The sequence below is a fragment of the Apium graveolens genome, chromosome 7, assembly GCF_009905375.1.
Source record: "Apium graveolens cultivar Ventura chromosome 7, ASM990537v1, whole genome shotgun sequence".
Lineage (NCBI taxonomy): Eukaryota > Viridiplantae > Streptophyta > Magnoliopsida > Apiales > Apiaceae > Apium > Apium graveolens.
In genome coordinates, this window is record NC_133653.1 from 120462840 (window position 1) to 120484072 (window position 21233).

The 21233-nt window shown below is 36.2% G+C and overlaps 1 protein-coding gene across 1 annotated transcript; it reads right to left on the reverse strand.

The window, feature by feature from the left end:
- Positions 1–5527: 5527 nt before the first annotated feature.
- On the reverse strand, positions 5528–6279 carry LOC141674004 (uncharacterized). The gene is made up of 2 exons (XM_074480732.1): positions 5968–6279; positions 5528–5764 (listed from the first exon to the last, which is right to left on the reverse strand). Exons 1-2 carry the CDS (start codon positions 6277–6279, stop codon positions 5528–5530), a joined length of 549 nt encoding a protein of 182 aa, XP_074336833.1.
- Between the last annotated feature and the right edge of the window lie 14954 nt (positions 6280–21233).

The following is a 21233-nucleotide window of genomic DNA, read 5'->3' on the forward strand; positions in this document are numbered from 1 at the left end:
TAGTGTGCATTCGGTCAAAGTGGGTGGGGAGTAGCAATAGCTTCTTCTTTTGGTCTCTCTATGGCTAAATAGGAATAGAGGCGTTTTTGAAAATAAATTCTATAAATGTGAGGAGTTGTTACTTTTAATTAAGATTAGAGCTTATGCTTGGTGTCAGGCGTCAAATTTGGTCCCAGTACTAGAATGTAAATCCAGTGGGGGTCATTACTAGTCATGCTGGATCATTGCACAAAAGTCTGTTGGGATTTTCCTGTGAAATTTTTTGGTTTTACGGATGGATCACTAATCAGGAGAGTTAATTCCAGCTACCAAGTCGGCATGAGAAGTTATTTAAAGGATAACTCAAAGAAGCTGCTATGTATATTTTCGGGACCAATTTTAGTTACTTCTGTGTTCATCTCGGAGTTCAGTGCAATCCTAAACTTAATTAGAGTTGTGGTAAATAGTCGTTTTCATAAAGACGACTGTGTCATTTATACGGATAGTGAGGAGGTGCTTCTTTTACTGAGCAAAATTAAAACAGGGCTTGATGATGAAAGAAATCTTGTGGATTTGAACACAGTAGAAATTATTAAAATACATAATCTTGAGGTTGAGGAGGTGCAGATGACCTTGCTAAGCAGGGTAGAGACCAGAATTCGATAATAAATGGTTGGTTTACTTAAACTGGGTTGCTGTGTAAATTTGGGCTTGAGTTGGGTCTGGTGATCTTCTCCTCTACTTTGTCAGAGTTAGAGAATTCTGAAACAGGACATAGGACTTGGTCCCTTTATGACCAATTTGTGCGGATTTTTGAGGAAGAATTGGAGGAAGGAGTTCTGATCAATGTTGCAGTTGTGGAAGTTGATGTTATATTCAAAGATGTGAATGACCACTATCAAAGCTATTGTTGGATGTTCTGCACTCAGTTTTAGTTGGAAGTTCCGCTCCTTGTTGATATGTCAAGTTTGTTAAGTTAAAGGTCTTTATTTAAATTCCGTTCTTCTATTTTATATTAATGGTTACACTAGTTGGTTTGTTTAGTGGTTATGACTAATCATAGTGGTGCATTTTTATCTAATGGCCGCTTCCGCTTGAATGGTCTCCTTAGCTGCTTGATAAGAGCCAATTTTAATACAATCTCCTGCTTCTCAAAAATAAGTGTTGTAACCTGAACGTTATTCTTTTGATCATTTTTTTGAGTAAATTATTACCAAATATCTTGGTTTCTGAATCTTTCTGGTGTTTTTTCCCAGGTAGACGATTACCGAATACTATGGCATCTGGTGTAATGTTTCTTACCACATTTTGATTATAAGCCTAATAAAGAAATAAGGTACTCCGATTGTTTTTTTTAATTTCATTGTAAACTAGTACTACATTGAAGAACAAAATGCTGCAGTTTTTAGCTCTGTTGGTACAGTTGGTAAGTGTCACTTACAAATCTTGTATTGAGACCCTTGGTAATTGTCGCTTACAAATCTACTTTGTACGGAAATGAAGAGTGCGACCTGTACTTGATATTGAACCCCTGAATCGAAAATGCAACTCTTCTGGCTATATGCCTAGCACCCTCGGTTAGTGTCACTACAAATATTGTATGGAGACCCTTGGTAAGTCTCGCAAACCTAAACTGTATGGAAATGAGGATTCTGGTCATTACTTTATTTTGAAACCCTGAATCGAAAATGTAACTATTTTTTGCTACATACATGCACCCTTAAATAGCTACTGTTTTTTTAATCACTAAATGATTCTTCAATTGTTTCACGGTAATGTCGTCCATTATTTTCTTCCTAGTAAGTTGAAACTTGAATTCATGTTTCCTACGGTGGTAAGTGATTATCTTTACTTGCTTTGTGTTACGGGTGAGATAGTCTTGAGAGCAACAGAACGGAGGTACAATGATAGTTTTTAGGGTCATTTGACCTTGATAAGAAACAAGCCCCAACTTTGTGCAAGACAAAGGCAAGGCCACGAGAGTATAATGTTATAACTTTGCCTTAAACATGGAATTCAACAAGTTGTTTGTGACCTTTTGGTTTCGGTTTTTGTGACAAGGTAACCTCTAAACTTGATCCGAAACTTCTTGCAATACGTTTCTCATAGTAAAATGTTTTTTCTCCTGGTAGAATTCTGTTATTTCCATGACTTTCTGGCAAGCTACACAATTTGCAAGCATTTTTTCCTCTAGTGATCATAAAAATTCTTTGAAAACACGAGTGTGTTAGTTAAATAACATGTAGTCATAGGCAGGCACATACAGTTCTAGAAGAGGTCACTGTCAGACAATGTGGGACATCAAGTTTGTCAGAAGTTGTACAGGAATTGATCGATCTCTTTATTCTCTCTTTTCCGTTCCCCCTTGTGTTTGCACTACATAATAATAACTAGAAATATGCAGATTGGAGAAGACCTCAAATACAATCATCTGCATCCCAAAAATCAATTTCAGTGTTAGGTACAGAACTCGATGAAATCAGGAAAAGGAATATTTTTTATATTTTTTCTCTGACTTACATATGGTGGTATTACAACCATTATATAGATAAATGGATATATCTAGACTCTTCCTAGAATTCATCATAAATTAGATATATGAATAATTTTCAAGACTCTTGATTTCATACACTGATAATGAGTCTAGGACTAGAACATTCTAGATACTTGGTTCATGGGAATTATAAATTATCTTTTTAACATCCCCTCTTAATTTGTAATTCTTAGTCGATCTCTAAAGTATGCGAACTTATCACTTGAGACTGTCTTTGTGAATATATCTGCAACTTGCTCATTTGTGCCAATGTAGTCCAAGCGAATGTCTTCGTCTTGCACCAGATCTCGAATAAAATGATAACGAAGTTTAATATGCTTGGTCTGACTATGAAAAATAGGATTTTCAGTCATTGCTATGGCTGAATTATTATCGCAATAAATAATAGTTGGATCATTCTGAACTTACTCTAAATCGAACAAAATTCGTCTTAGCCAAACAGCTTCACATGGAACTTCCATTGCTGAAACATATTCAGCTTATACGGTTGATACGGCTGTTGTTTTCTATTTTTTTATGACCAAGAGATAACATTTGTTACTAGAAAGAAAACATATCCATATGTACTCTTGCCATCATCCAATGATCCTCCCCAATCATTATCTGTATACCCAACCAGCCTTTTGTCTTCATTATGAACATATTTGAGACCATGATTCTTTGTACCCTTAAGATAACGCAGAATGTGTTTTTCAACTGCATAATGTGTACGACTTGGATTATGCATAAATCTTAAGAGAAGGCTAACTGATTGTACTATATCTGGATGAGTATTTGTGAGATATATAAGTGATCCCACAAGACTTCTATAAATTCTTTCATTAACCTTGTCGAACCATCTTCAAGTTGTAATTTTTGATTTGTAGCCATCGGAGTTTTTATTGAATTACAACCTTCCATGTTAAACTTCTTTAATAAACAATCAACATATCTTTCTTGAGAAAACAATATTTCTCCTTCTGATTGCTTCACTTGAATACCCAAAAAATATTTCATGAGGCCTAGGTCAGTCATCTCGAATTCTTCTTTCATAAAATTCTTAAAATCTTTTACCAGGTCAACATTAGTTCCAAAGTAAATTAAGTCATCCACATATAAACACGCAATTAGAAAATCATGTGTACCGGATTTTTTAATCTACAAGGATGGCTCATTTTTGCTTCTCTGAAAACCTTTTTGACGAAAATACCCATCTATCTTGTTGTTCCAAGCACGCGGTGCTTGTTTCAGTCCATATAACTCCTTAACAAGACGATAAACTTTATCTTCTTTTCCTTTTATCACGTAGCCTTGAGGATGCTCTACGTAAACCTCTTCCTTAAGTTCTTCATTTAGAAACGCTGACTTGACATCGAGTTGATAAACTGGTAGTTGAAGTTGAGTTGCCAAAGCAAGAACAGTTCTAATTGTTTCGATGCGAGCTACCGGAGAAAACGTTTTAGTGAAATCAACTCCAGGCTGTTGAGAATATCTTTTTGCTACTAGTCGAGCTTTGTGCTTTTGCATACTTCAATCCTTGTTATATTTTATTTTAAAAACCCATTTGACTCCATTTACGTCTTTGTTAGTTGGACGATTAACAAGATGCCACGTATTGTTTCTCTCAATTGTTGAAATTTCTTCATTCATCGCTTTTCTCCAAGTTTGTTCTTTTGCAGCTTCTTCATAATATTGGGGTTCGCCAATAAAGAATGCCAAATTGCAAGAATCGTATACATCATAGATTGAGTGAATTCTTCTAACAGATGTATCCATGGTGCCTTCAATTAATTCCAAGTCTTTTATATGAGTGGAATCTTCATAAATTCTGGTGTATATAAGGGAACATCAGTTGCAGGTGATTGAGGTGATTTTTCATCAAGAAACCATCTTCCTGTTTCATCAAAAATCACATCTCGTAAGATAGTAATATTCCTTGTAGTTGGACTGTAGAGACGATAGTCTTTTGACTCTTCACTATAGCCGATAAAAATAAGTTTCTCTCCCTTTTCAAACTTTTCTCTGTGTAAGAGGGAATGTGAGAATAAGCAATATAGCCGAATACTCGAAGCCCTTGTACATCAGGTTTCTTTCTAAACTAAGCTTCATAAGGAGTTTTGTTAAAAACAACCTTTGTTCGAGAGATATTGAGTATATAGACGGCTCTATTAACAGCCTCGTCCCAGAAGTTATGTGCAAGACCTTTACCTTTTAACATGCTTCTTACCACTTCGACAATTGTCCGATTTTTGCGTTCTACGATGCCATTTTATTAAGGGTTGTACCTGATTGTCAGTTGCCTCTGAGTACCTTTCTATTTGCAATAATCTTAAAAATGATTTGATAAGTACTCTCCGCCACGATCTGTTCTAAGAGTTTTGATCTGTTTGTTAATTTATTTCTCAACCAATACCTTAAATTATAGAAAATAAGTGAAGGCTTCAGACTTTTGCTTGAGAAAATAGACCCACATCATCCTTGTATAGTCATCAACGAACAAAAGAAAGTACTTGCTTCCATTTATTGACGGAGTTCGTGATTCACATAAATCTGAGTGAACCAATTCCAGCGGGGCTTTTGCTCTCCAAACAGTCTTTGGAAATGGCAGTCTTTGCATTTTTCCGTAGATGCATCCTTCACAAAATTTGTTTACATCTGAGATATCGGGTAAACCAACCACCATATTTTTATCTTTCAATAATTTAAGGCCCTTGAAATTGAGATGTCCGTATCTCAAGTTCCATAAAATTGATTCCTCACCGTTATCAACTTTGAGGGCAAATCTTTCATGTAGTGGCAAAATCAATGTAAATGTTTTGTTTGGTATCATCTTTACTTTAGCCACTTCAGATTTTTCTTTTTATTAAAAACAGTACATTGCTCATCATCAAATGTTAGAGAAAACCCCTTTTTCATTAGTTGACCAGTGCTTAACAGATTTTGTGTTAATTTTGGAACATAATAGACATCAGTAATTTGCTAAAGCTTACCTTCTTTTGAATGAAAGGTAATGACTCATTTGCCTTCAATTTTGAGAGTCTTTCCCTCTCCAATCTTTACCTCAGACTTCTGACTTTCATCAAGTTCTGCAAATAAATCCCGAATTCCGGACATATGATTACTGCAAGCACTGTCAATATACCAACAGTTGTATTGTTGTAGTTGTGCATTCATGCATGAAAAAATAACTTGCACGTCTCCATCCTGTTCTGAGAAATTAGCCTGGTTTCTATTTTTAAACCAATAATCCTTCTGAAAATGATTTGGAATTTTGCATCTTTTACAATGAAAGTTGCAATTTCTTGATCCATGATTTGTTTTGTTGAATATAAGGCATTTGGAACTATTGGTCCTGTTATTATAATTGTACTTCTTTCCTCTGTCTCGTACTTGCCAAATCTGATTTCTCACTTTGTTTCTGATTTGGTTGTTGTAGTGCTCCTTTTGTTGCTGACCTGGTGTGAGACTTCCTTCTTATCATAGATGTTCAATTTTGCTTGAAAAGCTTGATCTATAGACTGCTTTGCAAATCTTTGAATTTGTTCTTGATATGCTTCAAGAGCACCCATAAGTTCATCAAGAGTAAGTGTTATCAGATCTTTGGAAACTTCAATGGCTGCTACCACATGTCCAAATTTTGCAGGCAGGCTTCTCAAGACTTTTATCACAATATTTTTGTCTTTTAAGGTATCACCATAACTTATAATCTGATTTGTTATGGTTGAAACTTTGGAGAAAAATTCGGAGACAGTTTCACTTTCTTTCATCTACAAATTATCAAATTCTTTCCAAAGTGATTGAAGTTTTACCGAGATCACTTTGTCATATCCTTGAAACTGCTTATTCAGGATATCCTATGCTTCTTTTGAAGTTCTAGCATTCATGATACGCGGAAAAATGGCTTTGTTGACTCCTTGTTGAATAAAGAGAAGAGATCTTGCATCTTTTTTTCTTTTATTTCTGAATTCAGTTTGCTTAGCAGCTGTCCAGGACGTTATCTCCTCCGGAGTTTCTGCTGCTTCGTACCCCTCTTCAACTAATTCCCATAAATCATGAGACATAAATAATGTCCTCATTTGAATGCTCCAGAAATCAAAACTTTCATCATTGAAAATGGGAATACTATTTTGTGCATAGCTGAATATTGAATCATTACTTATTGCCATGCTATTTTATGAGAGGAGTGATATTATTTATGTATTTTTAGGAGTGAGATATGAGAAGCTCTGACACCAAATTTGTTAGGTTCAAAACTCGATGAAATCGGGAAAAGGAATATTTTTTATATTTTTTCTCTGACTTACATATGTTGGTATTACAACCATTATATAGATAAATGGATATATCTAGACTCTTCCTAAAATTTATCATAAATTAGATACATGAATAATTTTCAAGATTCTTGGTTTCATACACTGAATACTGATAGTGAGTCTAGGACTAGAACATTCTAGATACTTGGTTCATGGGAATTACAAATTGTCTTTTTAACATTCAGCATGGCAAGGGTGGTAGAATATGCCAATGTGATGTTATACAGCCTTCTTTTCCAAACCTGTAAGTTGAATTCACATCCATGGAATTAGTCTCAGTTTGACTTATCGAACTATAGTACCTGAGTCATTACTCAAACAGAAGTATCATTTTACTAGTCAACTACATTTATGCCAAGTAGTCTTTCTTTCGTTGTGGTGGATCATCTAACAGGTAAGCGACTAAATGAACACGTAACTCAAATCAGTGGCGAACGGTACTGTTTATATGTGGTAATAGGCAAGGTATTGTTGAAGTGTCTTAGAGACTAGAATGGACAAGATGATAAATAGAAAATGTCATAGGATATTCACTCAGAGATACGACAATGTCACGGAGCTATATAACTGAATTACAATTATCTCTTTTCTCTTGCGACTGTTTGCCTACTTGTTAGTCCCTTAACAATATGACAAGAATTACAGAAAGGGGGTTGAATGGAATTCTTGAAACTTTTTCTTGAAATAAAATGTTCTAACTCAAATATAAATATAAGTGTATTGATTAGCACAATGCGGAATAAAACTTAAGTGAATCAAAGCACAAGTAAAAACAAGAGTCTTTAAAAACTTTCTGGTGGATTTGAATGATTCCACCAGAGATATATATTATATATCAAGAGAACACTGTGTGCAAGAATGCTCACAGCTGCTTACAAATATTGAACTGCTGAGAATACAGAGAAATGCTAAGAATTCTGCTTACAAATATTTCTCTTGTTGTCTCCCAGATTCTTGTTTCTATTTGCTACTTCTTGGTTTATATATCACCAAGATTACAGAGTAATAAGAAAAGATAATAAAACAAAAACTATCTAATCTATTACAATACTACTTCATTACTCTATTCCAGCATCTTTGAATATCTTCGTAATAGCATGGAAATGGCAATACTTTTTTGTTCTCGAAAACCCAGTTGAATAGGCTACCACATTCTATTTGCATCCACTCGACGCGTGTGACTGTGTTGTCACTGTCAACTGATATTTGAATTCTTTATCCGTTGGGTTCATGATCATCCGTCGAGATTGATCATCCGTCGAGATATTGATCATCCGTCGACTTCATTGTAGGTTATCCATCGGGTAGCAAACTGGCACTTGACTTCATTTCACTTATGCAGAATTACAAGACATCATCTATGTATAATTAATCAACCTATTCTGCATATCTAATTAAAGTCAACATGACTTGAATACTACTTATAGAATTTATATAATGGTGAATGCAGAAATATGCTACGGACTCATTATTACATAAGCTACTTACTCGATGGATAAATAAGTCATCATCCGTGGGACTATATTGAGTTATCCGTCGGGACTATAATTCTTATCTGTCGAGTGCTACACTATTTTACTAAGTAAAATCTACTAAGGTGTTTTGTTCATGAAATCATCAAGTACACAACATATACGCAACAATCTCCCCCAATTTATATCTACTGGAATTGTAGCCATAAATTAAGAGATATTTGATGATAACAAAATACCCTAAAAATATAACTTTAAGAGAAAGTAGATATTACTGAAAAGTGCTTCAAATAATAAAAATTATACAAAGTTTTGCTCACAGTCATTTTCAAGATGCTCCTCTAGCCTGAGCAGATTTATCTAGTTCCTTGAAGGTCTGGATCTTCTTCCAAGCTTTCTATTGTTTTCTTCAATCTGATTTTGGATCTGCCTATGGAATTCTAGTTCATCAGATTCTGAGAGATTTAGTTTTCCTTGCATTTCCAAAAGAGTCTCATTGCTAGAGATACTCAATTGGTCTTCCAATCTGAAGAATATTCTCACACCTTTGTCATCAATGAACTCCATCAGCCAGTAGGGCCTTAGATGCACTCTTCTCCCTGTGTAAGGGATGATTAGAGTCTTTGGGAGTGCATCTTTAGCTCTAACACTCCTTAGTTCTTCAATCTTCTTCAATACTAGTCTTCTTGCAGTGACATTGAACCCAAAGTTCTTCTTGAAGGATGAGTAAACTTTAATCAGTACAGCTTGGCTTTCTTGAAGAATTCTGTGAAGTGGCCACTGAATCTCCTTTCCTCCTTTGTACTTGAACACTAACCTTTCAGGTAGGTTTCTGTATGCATCAATACCTCTTACTTCATCTAGTTCATCCAGACAGAGATTTAGGTCAGAAAATTCATTGATGTCACACAAGTACAGATAGTCTCCCCTATTGACTTTGGGCTGAACTTAGACTATAGATTTGGATTTGAGAGGTGATAGCTTCACTTTCTTGACTGCTCTTGACTTTGTCCTTTTTGGCTTGCTAAGGATTGGTAGATTGAAGTCTGGAATTGGTATGTTCTCCCATTCTATTGGCTCATCCTTGGGAATAATAGGTTCACCATGAATATTCCTGTAGGGATCCACCACCCTTATGTCTTCAAATACCACAGAGGGCTTTGATGCTTGTGTTGTAGCTAGTGTGGATTCCTTAGGAAATTGATCTCCCAATTCCTTGTCAACAATATCCAGTTTCCTTTTAGTTCTTTTAGCCAATGTTTTCTTTCTTGGAGATTTCTTCTGTTCTTCAACTTGCTTCCTTGATTCAGTAGCTTCAGATGGTTGAGAGGGAAATTGTTGTGATGAATTTACAGCATGTAGCTTGGCCAAGATAGCAATCTGCTCTCTCTTCTGTTTAGCCTTTTTAGCATCTAGAGCAGCCTGCTTCTTTTCTTGCTTTAATCTAGCTTTTTATTCTCTCTTTGCTTGAGCAAATTGAGGATGTCCAGCCACCACACAAATTTCTTTCCCATTCCTGAAAATCTTAGCAATCCTCCTTTTAGAAGCTGAATCAGCTGGATCTTTATAGAAGGCAATTGATCTTGACAGAAGCTTCTTCTCATCAGGCTTGGGTGTCTCATACACAGTGTCCAAGGGGTTATTCAAGGATTATTTTGAGTAGTTTGCCCTTGGTTTAAGAATCATTTCAGCCTTTGGAGACTTGATGCAGGAAGATTGTCCTCTTTCCAGATAGTTCATGCTCATCTCATCCACACTAATTTGCTTGACTTGAGAGTGATGGATGGCTGACTTAACTGGCTCCTTGACAAGTTCAAACTTCTTCTGTATCTCCTCATCAATCTTCTCCCAGTTGACCAAACTCAACTTTTCTTTCTCAGCAACTTTCAAGTTGGTTGCTACTGCTTGAATCAGATCTATACCATCTGTGACTAGTGGCTTTGAGATAGTAATTGAAGGCATAATTACTTTACTAATTGTATCTAAAGCTTCTTGTTAGGTCCCAATGTGTTTGTAGAAGGGGGGTTGAATACAAACAGTACCGAATAATCGAATTAAATGCGGAATAAAAAATGTGAAACAAAATTCAAGTTAAATAAAAATATTATTAAACTTGAAAGGTGTTACAACAACTGTATCGATTACAAGGAATTAATCTTAAATTAATTATCACAAATCTAGAATAAATTTGACATGAACTTTTTCTATTTTTGTAATAAAAAGATTCAAATGCTAAACACAATTTGAGATTAAGTTCTAGGGATTTTGATCCGCTAGATTGTTACACAAGAACAAGATAAAGATTTCTAGTTGATTGGATTTAACTTTACAGTCTAGAAATTGATCATGAAGTTGCAGATGAGATGAAATATTTGTGTCTGCTTCTTTTTCTTTGTTCTCGAATTCTGTGTTCTTGATTGGATGATTATTTTTCTTTCTGCTGCTTCTATGTCTTTTTAATTCATTCAACGGAATTGAATTGAACTGGAATGACAATCCTATAGCTGGCAAGACTTTCGGTAGGACAATGGATTGAACTAGCAAGACAATCTGATTGAACTACAATGACTTTCGGTATGACAATCAGTTGAACTAGCAAGACTATCTCCTTCCCAGTAGAACTTTCGGTAGGACAATTGAAATGACTTGGCATGACAATCGGTATGACAATCCTGATTGTCATGCTAGTTCATTTTCAATTGTCTTGCTGATTTAAGACTGTTTTTAATCCAATTTAACTTCTGAAAATCCTTAATATTAATTCTGAATTAATTAATCAATTAATTTAAGTAATCAAATAAATTAATCTTTGCAGATATAATTTATTTTCTTAATTAAATTATATGACTTAATTAATTAATAGAGAATTAATACTAACCCTGAGCAGCAACCAATCTTCTGAATATCTTCTGAAAATCACTGAGAATTATGAATCAATTCCACCACTTCAACGTTGACACTCGATGTACTGTCTGGTTCATGAGTGACTAACTTCCGTGACATTTTTTCATGTCTTGACTTTGACACTTTGATTTTCTTCAGATTAAATCCTTGTAATTAATGATACTCTGACGAGATCTCTGTCACTTGATTTATATCACTGAGGCTTGATCAATTTCTTGAACTTCTTCCAGTGAATTAACTCCTCAAATCTGTAGATGAACCTTGTTTCTGAATCCTCTGACAGATGTTACTTTGCGAGATCTCTCTGACGGTCGATCCACTATTTACTTATTACATTCTTATTTGAGTTGAGTTGAATCCTCGAATATACAAATAGGCCTATGACATATGACTTACAATCTCCCCCTATTTGTTTGTTAGACAATAACACACAAATACCTAGAGGATAACTCAATTAACAAATAAGAAAAAGATATAAAAAGAAATGCAAAGTAAATAGTAGAAAAGTTCTGGACTAGATTTAATATTTTCCAGATTCCAAGTAGATGTTCCTCTAGACTGAACATATCTTCAAGTAGTTTCATTTTCATTTGTACAACCACATTTCCTGTTGAGAAGCCCATATCTCTCTTGCTTCTCCCCCTATGAGAATCAACTGATTAAAGAAGATCACCTTCGTTTACCACCTCTCCCGTACAATAGGATCCGCAGATAAAAGCCAATGGTACTCCCCTTTTGAAAACAGCTTCTTCCCTTACTAGAAAATCACCTTGTGTTTACCACCTCTCCCGTACAATAGGATCCGTAGTTACAAACAACAATGGTGTGGTGTAGTGCACATGTAGGATCTTTTTCTTCCTCACTGCTATTTCTCCCCCTTAGTTGAGGAATCCTTCAAACTATTACTTAAGCTTTTATCTCCCCCTTAAAGAAGGAATGTATGCCGTCGTCTGAAGGAGTTCTCATATTCACTTGGTTGGAAAAGAAATAACAAGTAGTTTCTCTTTCTTCCTCACTGTGAGTGTGTGATTCTGTTTAGTGTACCTCACATGAGTTTCACTCTTCTCTCCATTCGTGTTTACACTCATTCTCACAAGTGTATCACTCTTCTCTCATAGCTCCATAATCCAGCTGTACCTGCAAGGAAAATCACCTTAGCCATCCTTAAGGAGGTCACAGGTGGTGCAATGGGAGTTCACAAATCCCCATCCTTGTTAAACTCATCAGATGAATCTGAGTCATAATCTACAAGTTGCTAGTTTCCCTTTTAGGGTTCCAGATTTGAATTCTGGGAAGGTAAACAATGATCCAACGAATTTAGCATAAAGATCAAAGTTCCCTTCTAATGCCTGTGAAGACATTTCCTTGTGACTTATCAGGTAATATCTGAATCATTATCAACAAGTTGCCGATCTGCACCTATGTCAGATCCACTATCCGCAGATGCATCCAGGGGATTTAAGCCTGGGGAGGTAGACACTGACCACTGACATATGGCTTATGGATCAGTATCCTCTCCTAACACCTATAAAGGCAATTGGTCCATTAACGAACCTTGAACAATCGAATCTGACCTTAAAATGGTCGAAACTCTTGTTTCCGTCAACTCATCCTTTGTGTGTGTAACCTCTCCTTGTGCATCAAGAATTGTTTATGTTTGAAGTGGTGACACTACATCGGATACCTTGGCCGACAGGCAAAATTCAATAGACGCACCCTGTTGAGAGAATGAATCTAGTAACTGTTTTTGTGCCTTTTCAGCCATTACATCTTTTTGAGAAGATGTATGGGGGCTAGCAGTTGTCTCGGTTTAAATACTACTCATCTATGTAGGAGACAGAGCTACTGGGTTGACTACAGAACCTTCCTTATGTGGTGCACTAAGGCACTATCTCCCTCACACTCATTCATACTACATTTAGTGGTAAGAGAGTGTTGGTTGGTTCTGTTTTTGTGATTGTCTTTACAGTCTGGGATAGACGTTGTGGGTTTTCAACCTCATGACTGTCAATGAAAGAAAGTCATTGGAGACTGAACCTGTAACACAGAACATATGGTAATAGAGAGAAAATGATGTACAATAGTGATTTCAAAAGATTTTACATGAAATAAGAAATCACTAATGTAGAAAGAAGTTTGATTTTATTTTTCAATATGAATGAGTTTTTGATAAAACATTGATCACTTAGGGTAAAGTCTAAGTAATTCTCATTCATGTCAAAAGCTTACAAATATCTGCAACATAATGTTAACAACATATCATTGACCGATACTTGTCAAGTACTTTAGATACTAATTGTTATGTTGCATTAACAATATATCACTGCACATATAAAACAATATGATTGTGCCTAATGATAAGAGAGTTAAAAATATGACGACTCTACTAGTTCATATTAAACAATAACTTTAGTTAGAGTGCCATACCATGTTCTTGATGATTGCTTGAGTAGTACACTAGTTCATACCAACCTGAAGTGAGATTGTGAAGAAGAGATTGCATAGTCCAATAGATCTGCAGCTGCAAAGTCCATGAACTGTGGTGCATTGACTTCCTCTTTTGACTCACCAACCAGGAGTACACTTGTACACATCTTACTAGAGTCCAATTCCAAGTGTAATGTGCAGCAGGTGCCTGATATGTCGTAATATTCTCAAGTCTCATCACTGGTGCTATATGTTAGATGATGCTTCCTGATAATAACCTAGCACACTATATAAAATTTTCGATGATAACATTCCCAGCTTGCAAACAGCCATATCCCTCGGATAAACCTTTGCTGTTATCTCCAAAGGTAACCAGGGGGCCAGCTTTCTCAATCCACATTTGATAGCAGGGCTCTATCTCCGGTCATATGTCTTGATGATCCACTGTCAAGAATCCACACTTCCGGTTTCACCTGTTTTAATGCCCTGCAACACAAATGGATTAACCCTTCTTTGGAACCCAAACTTGGTTGGGCCCGGCATACTTGTAGAACTGTCCTTTGTCAGGCAAAATAACATTTTTAATCTTAATTGTCTCAACTTTCTCAATGACTGAACATTTGACCTGGTAAACAGCTTTAATAAATTTCTGTTTAAGCTTAGGCACAAATGTCTCCTTTCTAGCCTTAGAAGGACTAGCAGTCTTAGACCTATCATGCTTCTTATTATTCACATGCTGACGATGAGTAGTCTTATCACTAGAAACATGCTTACCATTAAAATAAGCATACATCAAATTAAAAGCACAAGATATACAATTAGCAACACCATATGCTTTATGAGAGTGATTAACAGCAGACAATTTGTGCATGGTAGACATGGCATTTTTGTTATCCAACTCATGTATGTCTGAGTTAGTCTCAGTTGCTTTCACAACTTTGACTGGAACTTTTGACACACTTGACTTGGAAACAACCTTCTCATTAGCATGATCTTCAGCACGTATTTCTTCCTGAATAACAGAAGAGGTCGCATCAAATGGTTCAACAATTGATGGTTTATAGAGGGGTTCATCAACACCCTTAAGCACATGTGGTACTTCCCTCCCTTTAGCACATACATGAGGAGGGGAGTTTATGCCTAATTCTCTAATAGCAGCATTGTAATCATAACCTATTCCAGATGTTTGATTAACAGCTTGCTTACTGTAGAACTCTTTAGCCTTCGAACAAGAATTGAAGTAGGCTCTAACCTTAGTCTCAAGACCGGTGATCTTGTCTTTGAGAATAGTTTCGAGTTTTCTATAACAGTCAACTCTATTCTCTAGAAAAGATACTTTTTCTTTTAATTTGTCTTGATTAATGTGCACAAGTCTTAATTCATTGACCTCTTTCTCAAGGTCTGTGATCTGTAAACTTAACAGTTCATTATCACGACGTGCACAATCTAAGTTACCTCTTAGATGATAAACCATTTCAGCATCAGAAAGTTTTACCTCTATTCTTGACGATGAAGCTTTTCCATCAATAGCCATAAGAGCAAGATTTCCTTCTTCTTCATCTTCACTGTCAGTATTATCCCAGCTTCTTCCCTTTGCCAGATAAGCCCTTTCAGAGTTCTTTCTTACTTGCTTTGACTTCCTACATTCTGTGGCAAAGTATCCCAATATGGTGCTCCGATCAACCATCCCTGTTTTGTATCCACCACTGCTGGTATTAGAGGATGAAGATCCACCTGTCTGGAATCTGTTGTAGTTGGACTTGTACTTAAGCTTGGGATTCCTCTTGAATCTGACATGGGAGAATCTCTTGACAATTTGGGCCATTGACTCGTCTTCCAATTGCTCCAGCTCTTCCAAGGAATAAAAATCATCACTTGATTGATTTGTAGTAGGAGGATCATATTCTGCTACTAACATATTTTCCTCAGCCTTGGAACACTGTACCATTCTCTCTAACTGTTGAGATTGTTGTTGTTGTTGACCTACAGCTACAAGTGCAGTAGATGTGCTAATCATCCTATCTTTCCCGTAGACTTCCTTTTGTTGAATCTGCTCCAACTCATAGGTTTTTAACACACCATAGAGTCTATCCAAAGAAATCTCACTCAGATCTCTAGCTTCTCTAATGGCAGTGATTCTATGTTCAAGATGAGTTGGTAGTGTTAAAAGGAACTTTTTGTTGACCTCCCTGATTGAATAATACTTACCATTTATGTTCAGGTTGTTGATCAACGCATTGTACCTCTCAAACACTTCAGTAATTCCTTCTCCTGGATTGGATTTGAAATGTTCATATTCAGAGGTTAGGATCTCCAACTTATTCTCCCTAACTTCCTCTGTGCCTTCATTAATTACCTCAATAGTTTCCCACATGTGTTTAGAATTTTTATAGTTCATCACATGTCTGTTCATTAAAGGATCAAGGGAATCAATTAATATTAATTGAAGGCTGGCATCCAAGGAGGCTTCTTCCTTCTCAACAAGAGTAAAATCTTCGGGCTCTTTTGGATAGGTTCTGGCTTTGGTAATCACCACATCATCTACTATCACCTCCGGTTCAATAACCATCGGAGTTTTTATACCCTTCTTTAACAAGTTTGAATATTTGGGATTTGCCACTTATAAAAACAAGAGCATCTTCTTCTTCCACATAATATAATTCTCTTTATCAAATTGTGGAATTTTAACGGTTCCAACTTTTTATGAAGTCATTATGAATTTTTGAATGAATAAAAATTCAAAGAGTTGAAAAATCACAAAAGTCTAGGATCTTGATTTGTTCGTTAATCAGAAGGCTCTGATACCAATTGTTAGGTCTCAATGTGTTTGTAGAAGGGGGGGTTGAATACAAACAGTACCGAATAATCGAATTAAATGCGGAATAAAAAATGTGAAACAAAATTCAAGTTAAATAAAAATATTATTAAACTTGAAAGGTGTTACAACAACTATATCGATTACAAGGAATTAATCTCAAATTAATTATCACAAATCTAGAATAAATTCGACATGAACTTTTTCTATTTTTGTAATAAAAAGATTCAAATGCTAAACGCAATTTGAGATTAAGTTCTAGGGATTTTGATCCGCTAGATTGTTACACAAGAACAAGATAAAGATTTCTAGTTGATTGGATTTAACTTTACAATCTAAAAATTGATCTTGAAGTTGCAGATGAGATGAAATATTTGTGTCTGCTTCTTTTTCTTTGTTCTCGAGTTCTGTGTTCTTGATTGGATGATTATTTTTCTTTCTGCTGCTTCTATGTCTTTTTAATTCATTCAACAGAATTGAATTGAACTGGAATGACAATCCTATAGCTGTCAAGACTTTTGGTAGGACAATGGATTGAACTAGCAAGACAATCTGATTGAACTACAATGACTTTCGGTATGACAATCAGTTGAACTAGCAAGACTATCTCCTTCCCAGTAGAACTTTCGGTAGGACAATTGAAATGACTTGGCTATCTCCTTCCCAGTAGAACTTTCGGTAGGACAATTGAAATGACTTGGCATGACAATCGGTATGACAATCCTGATTGTCATGCTAGTTCATTTTCAATTGTCTTGCTGATTTAAGACTGTTTTTAATCCAATTTAACTTCTGAAAATCCTTAATATTAATTCTGAATTAATTAATCAATTAATTTAATTAATCAAATAAATTAATCTTTGCAGATATAATTTATTTTCTTAATTAAATTATATGACTTAATTAATTAATAGAGAATTAATACTAACCCTGAGCAGCAACCAATCTTCTGAATATCTTCTGAAAATTACTGAGAATTATGAATCAATTCCACCACTTCAACGTTGACACTCGATGTACTGTCTGGTTCATGAGTGACTAACTTCCGTGACGTTTCTTCATGTCTTGACTTTGACACTTTGATTTTCTTCAGATTAAATCCTTGTAATTAATGATACTCTGACGAGATCTCTGTCACTTGATTTATATCACTGAGGCTTGATCAATTTCTTGAACTTCTTCCAGTGAATTAACTCCTCAAGTCTGTAGATGAACCTTGTTTCTGAATCCTCTAACAGATGTTACTTTGCGAGATCTCTCTGACGGTCGATCCACTATTTACTTATTACATTCTTATTTGAGTTGAGTTGAATCCTCGAATATACAAATAGGCCTATGACATATGACTTACACTTCTCCTCCTCACTTGGTCCTTTCTCCCCTTTTTGTTATCATCAATTTGAGTTGTGGAGGGGGTTTGAGCTGCCACCAGTTTTTGAAGTAGATCAGTCTGTTGGGCTTGATGGAGATGAATGGCAGTCAAAGATGCTTCCATAGCTGACACTCTTATATCCAAGGATTCTATCTTGGTTGCAAGATCAGAATTTTTCCTTAATTGCCTCTTGATGTCAATCATTGCAGTGTCTGGAAGTTTAGAGTCTATTTTATCTGAAATGGCCTTCTTCATCTCCTCAATATCAACCTTCATGGTGTTCACATCTCTAGCATGCTGGAAGCCCTGGATTTGCTGAAGTTGCAGGGAGGCTAGACGTGCCTGAAGGAGCTTCTTGGTGCTAGAATTGGTAGTGGTTTGAAGAGCAGTATGAGTTTGATTAATTAACTGGATCAGGGTTGTCTTGAAGTAATGCTCATCACAGTGCTTTGAAAATGCCCATGATGGCATACCTGACCTTGAGCTTGAGCCTACTTCTCCCCCTATGGCCATCGCTTCATCTGCACTATCCCCACTACCATCTCCAAAGAAATTAGCTGAACCCCCAGTCTCATAGTCCACATCACCAGATGTAGAAGGCAAAGCTGTGATGGCATCCTTAGCCCTTTGTATAGACTGGGTGGTATGCACCAGATTGAGCATCCTTTTTGCATTGCCATTGCCCTGTTCAGCTAGAATTTGATAAGCTAGAACAGGGTGAGTAAATACCTCAGCATCAAGAGAAGTATAATCTATAATAGCTTTAGAATGCTGAGATAGTCCTTCCATGTCAGCATCCTAGGCATTCATTGACTCACTAGCAATGACATCCATCCTTATTGCTCCAGTACTTGCATTTCTCTCATTTTCTCTCTTTTGTTGCATCAGGGTCTCACCCTGGCTCCCCACCCTCACACCCTCACCTTCACCTACTATGGTGGGACTCCTCTCACTCCCTTTTGCCAATCCTGAAGAAATGGATTGCAGATTTTCACTCATTTCCTCTCTTTTTTCCTGGGAGCAACCCAGACTCTCACTCAAAACACTCTTCTCTCTCAATCCTAAGAGTGATTGTACAACCACTAAATCTTCTGCACTTGAAAGAATTGAAGTTTGAAGCTATGCAGAGATACTCGACGGATGAGTGATATCCATCGAGTGAGTGGTTTTGCTATCTGACGGATAACTGCTGTTAGGCTTATCCGTCGGGATACAATCACTACTCGACGGATGAGTAATATCCGTCGAGAGAGTAGAAATGAATGAGCTGGGAAAAGAAACTATTGTTGACTCTGTGCTGATTGAAGATATTTTAGGCACAGATGACACAACAGTTCCTAAAAGGATTGGCAAGTGAGCCAACAAATCATCTAAAAGATGATGCTCACTTGCACTAGATTTTGGATTCCCCAACAGAGTTAAAGAAGGGGAATCAGGAATTTATGTGTTTATCATATCCACATCCATAGAATTTGTTGGTGAGTATGGTGTTTGAGGTGCTTCTATAACTAGAGATTTTGGCTGTGACTCCACATTTATTGGAGCCACATCAAGCTGAATTTGTGAAGGTGCAGTGACTGTGTCTTTAACACCAGTTTGCACAGTATGTATACCCTGTGCATCCCCAAAGGTTTTTGATTTCTTCTTTCTGGCATAAGTTTGGAGTGAGCTTGTGTCCCTAACCCTCTTGGCCTGTGCTCTTGGTTGAGAGCTTTGTTCAATAGCTACATCCTTTTGGGAGGATGCAACTAGAAATGAGCTTTTATCCTTTTTAAGCACTGCAGTTTGTTGGGAAACTGCAGTGTGGCTAGGCTGGGATTCACTCAACTCTCCAACCTTGTCCTTGGGGTTTCTTTTATGTTCACCCCTTCCCTCACCTAACTTACCCTCATTCACACTCCCTTCTTTGGCTTTAGTGGATTTTTCAACTGGCATCTTTTGGAAGATACTAGAGGGGGCTTTCTTTGATTTGGATTTTGAAATAATAGTAGGTTTGGCAGCTTTGGTAGGCAACTGTTTGGTCATTGGCACAGTTGCCATAGCTACCCTTGAGCTCAAAGAAATTGTGGAGGTTGGAATAGTTGTAGGGATGGATGAACTTACCTCACTTACCTGAGGTGCTTGCGTTACAGGAAAGTAGAACATTGACACATCCTTATGATGATTGGCCCTGTTCAAATCTGTAATGAGCCTTCTCTCTTGAACCCAACAATCCAGTTTGTTGTTTGGGTTCTCAAGCACAATCTCTTCACAGAGGTGGTTAGCCAATAACATAAGAAATCTAGCATAATACACATTTTTACCTCTTTTATTTAACTCCCCTAATTTAAAACCTAACTCAAACAAGACAAGATTACTAAAATTATAAAATTTATCTGTAACTAGCATGTATAGCATGTTAAGCATGGAAATATTCACTGAATCAAAATTACTGATCTTTCCTGAGAAAACCTTTGTAACTACATCACACAAGAAACTCCACTCTTTCCTAAGACCCATTCTCCTAATATTACTCAGTTTAGAAGTAGAAAGTGCATAGTGCATGGAATTGAGCATATTGACTATATCAGTGTCAGTGTGTGGTGAAGTCACATTGTCATCAGGAATTTTGAAACATGCTTTTATCACATCACTATTTATACAGAATTCTTTACCTTTAATGGTTAGAGTGATGGTATCATCTATAGAGTTATAGGTAGCAGTGGTCCACATCTCTTCAATAACTTCACAAAAGATGGTGGGTGATTCCAGCATGGCATAATTAAGCTTGCAATTCTTCACAAAGTCCATCATCTTGTGATAGTCATCCGATTGCTGAATACCCTTGTTCACTAATACAGTGAAATTGTTCTTCTCATAAATGAACCCAGTTTGAGACATAATCTTTACAACAGGTGCCATTGTTAGAGAATAAGAGCTTGAAGAGAAAGAGAGTAAGTGCTTTGAGAGAGAATGAAATTAGAGCAGATGAATTGAGAATGATAAAAGAAAAGCAATTGTAATGAAATAAGCTTTTATACTATCTCAAAAATAACTGATAAAAATAATAAAGTAAAATAAAGTAACCAATAAAAATTGCCTAAAATAGCCGTTTAAAAATAAACTGTAAAAATTCCACCCATTATCCGTCGTGTTATGCTTACAAACTGTAAGTATACTCGATAGATAATGTACAGGGAATTAACGGCTGAGATTAAGACAATTCGACGGATGAGGATAAACAGTTATCCGTCGAGACATAAAATGTTCCAGAAAAGTAATTGATTTTTATTAGCAAATTGTATTTCGATGGATGACCAAACTCGATGGATAAAGGTCATCCGTCGAGATGTAAATTCTGACTTAGCCAAAATTTCATCCAAGACTGAAAAATCAATTAAATTTTTGGCTGCATTTCAACTTGCAAATTAACTCAGAT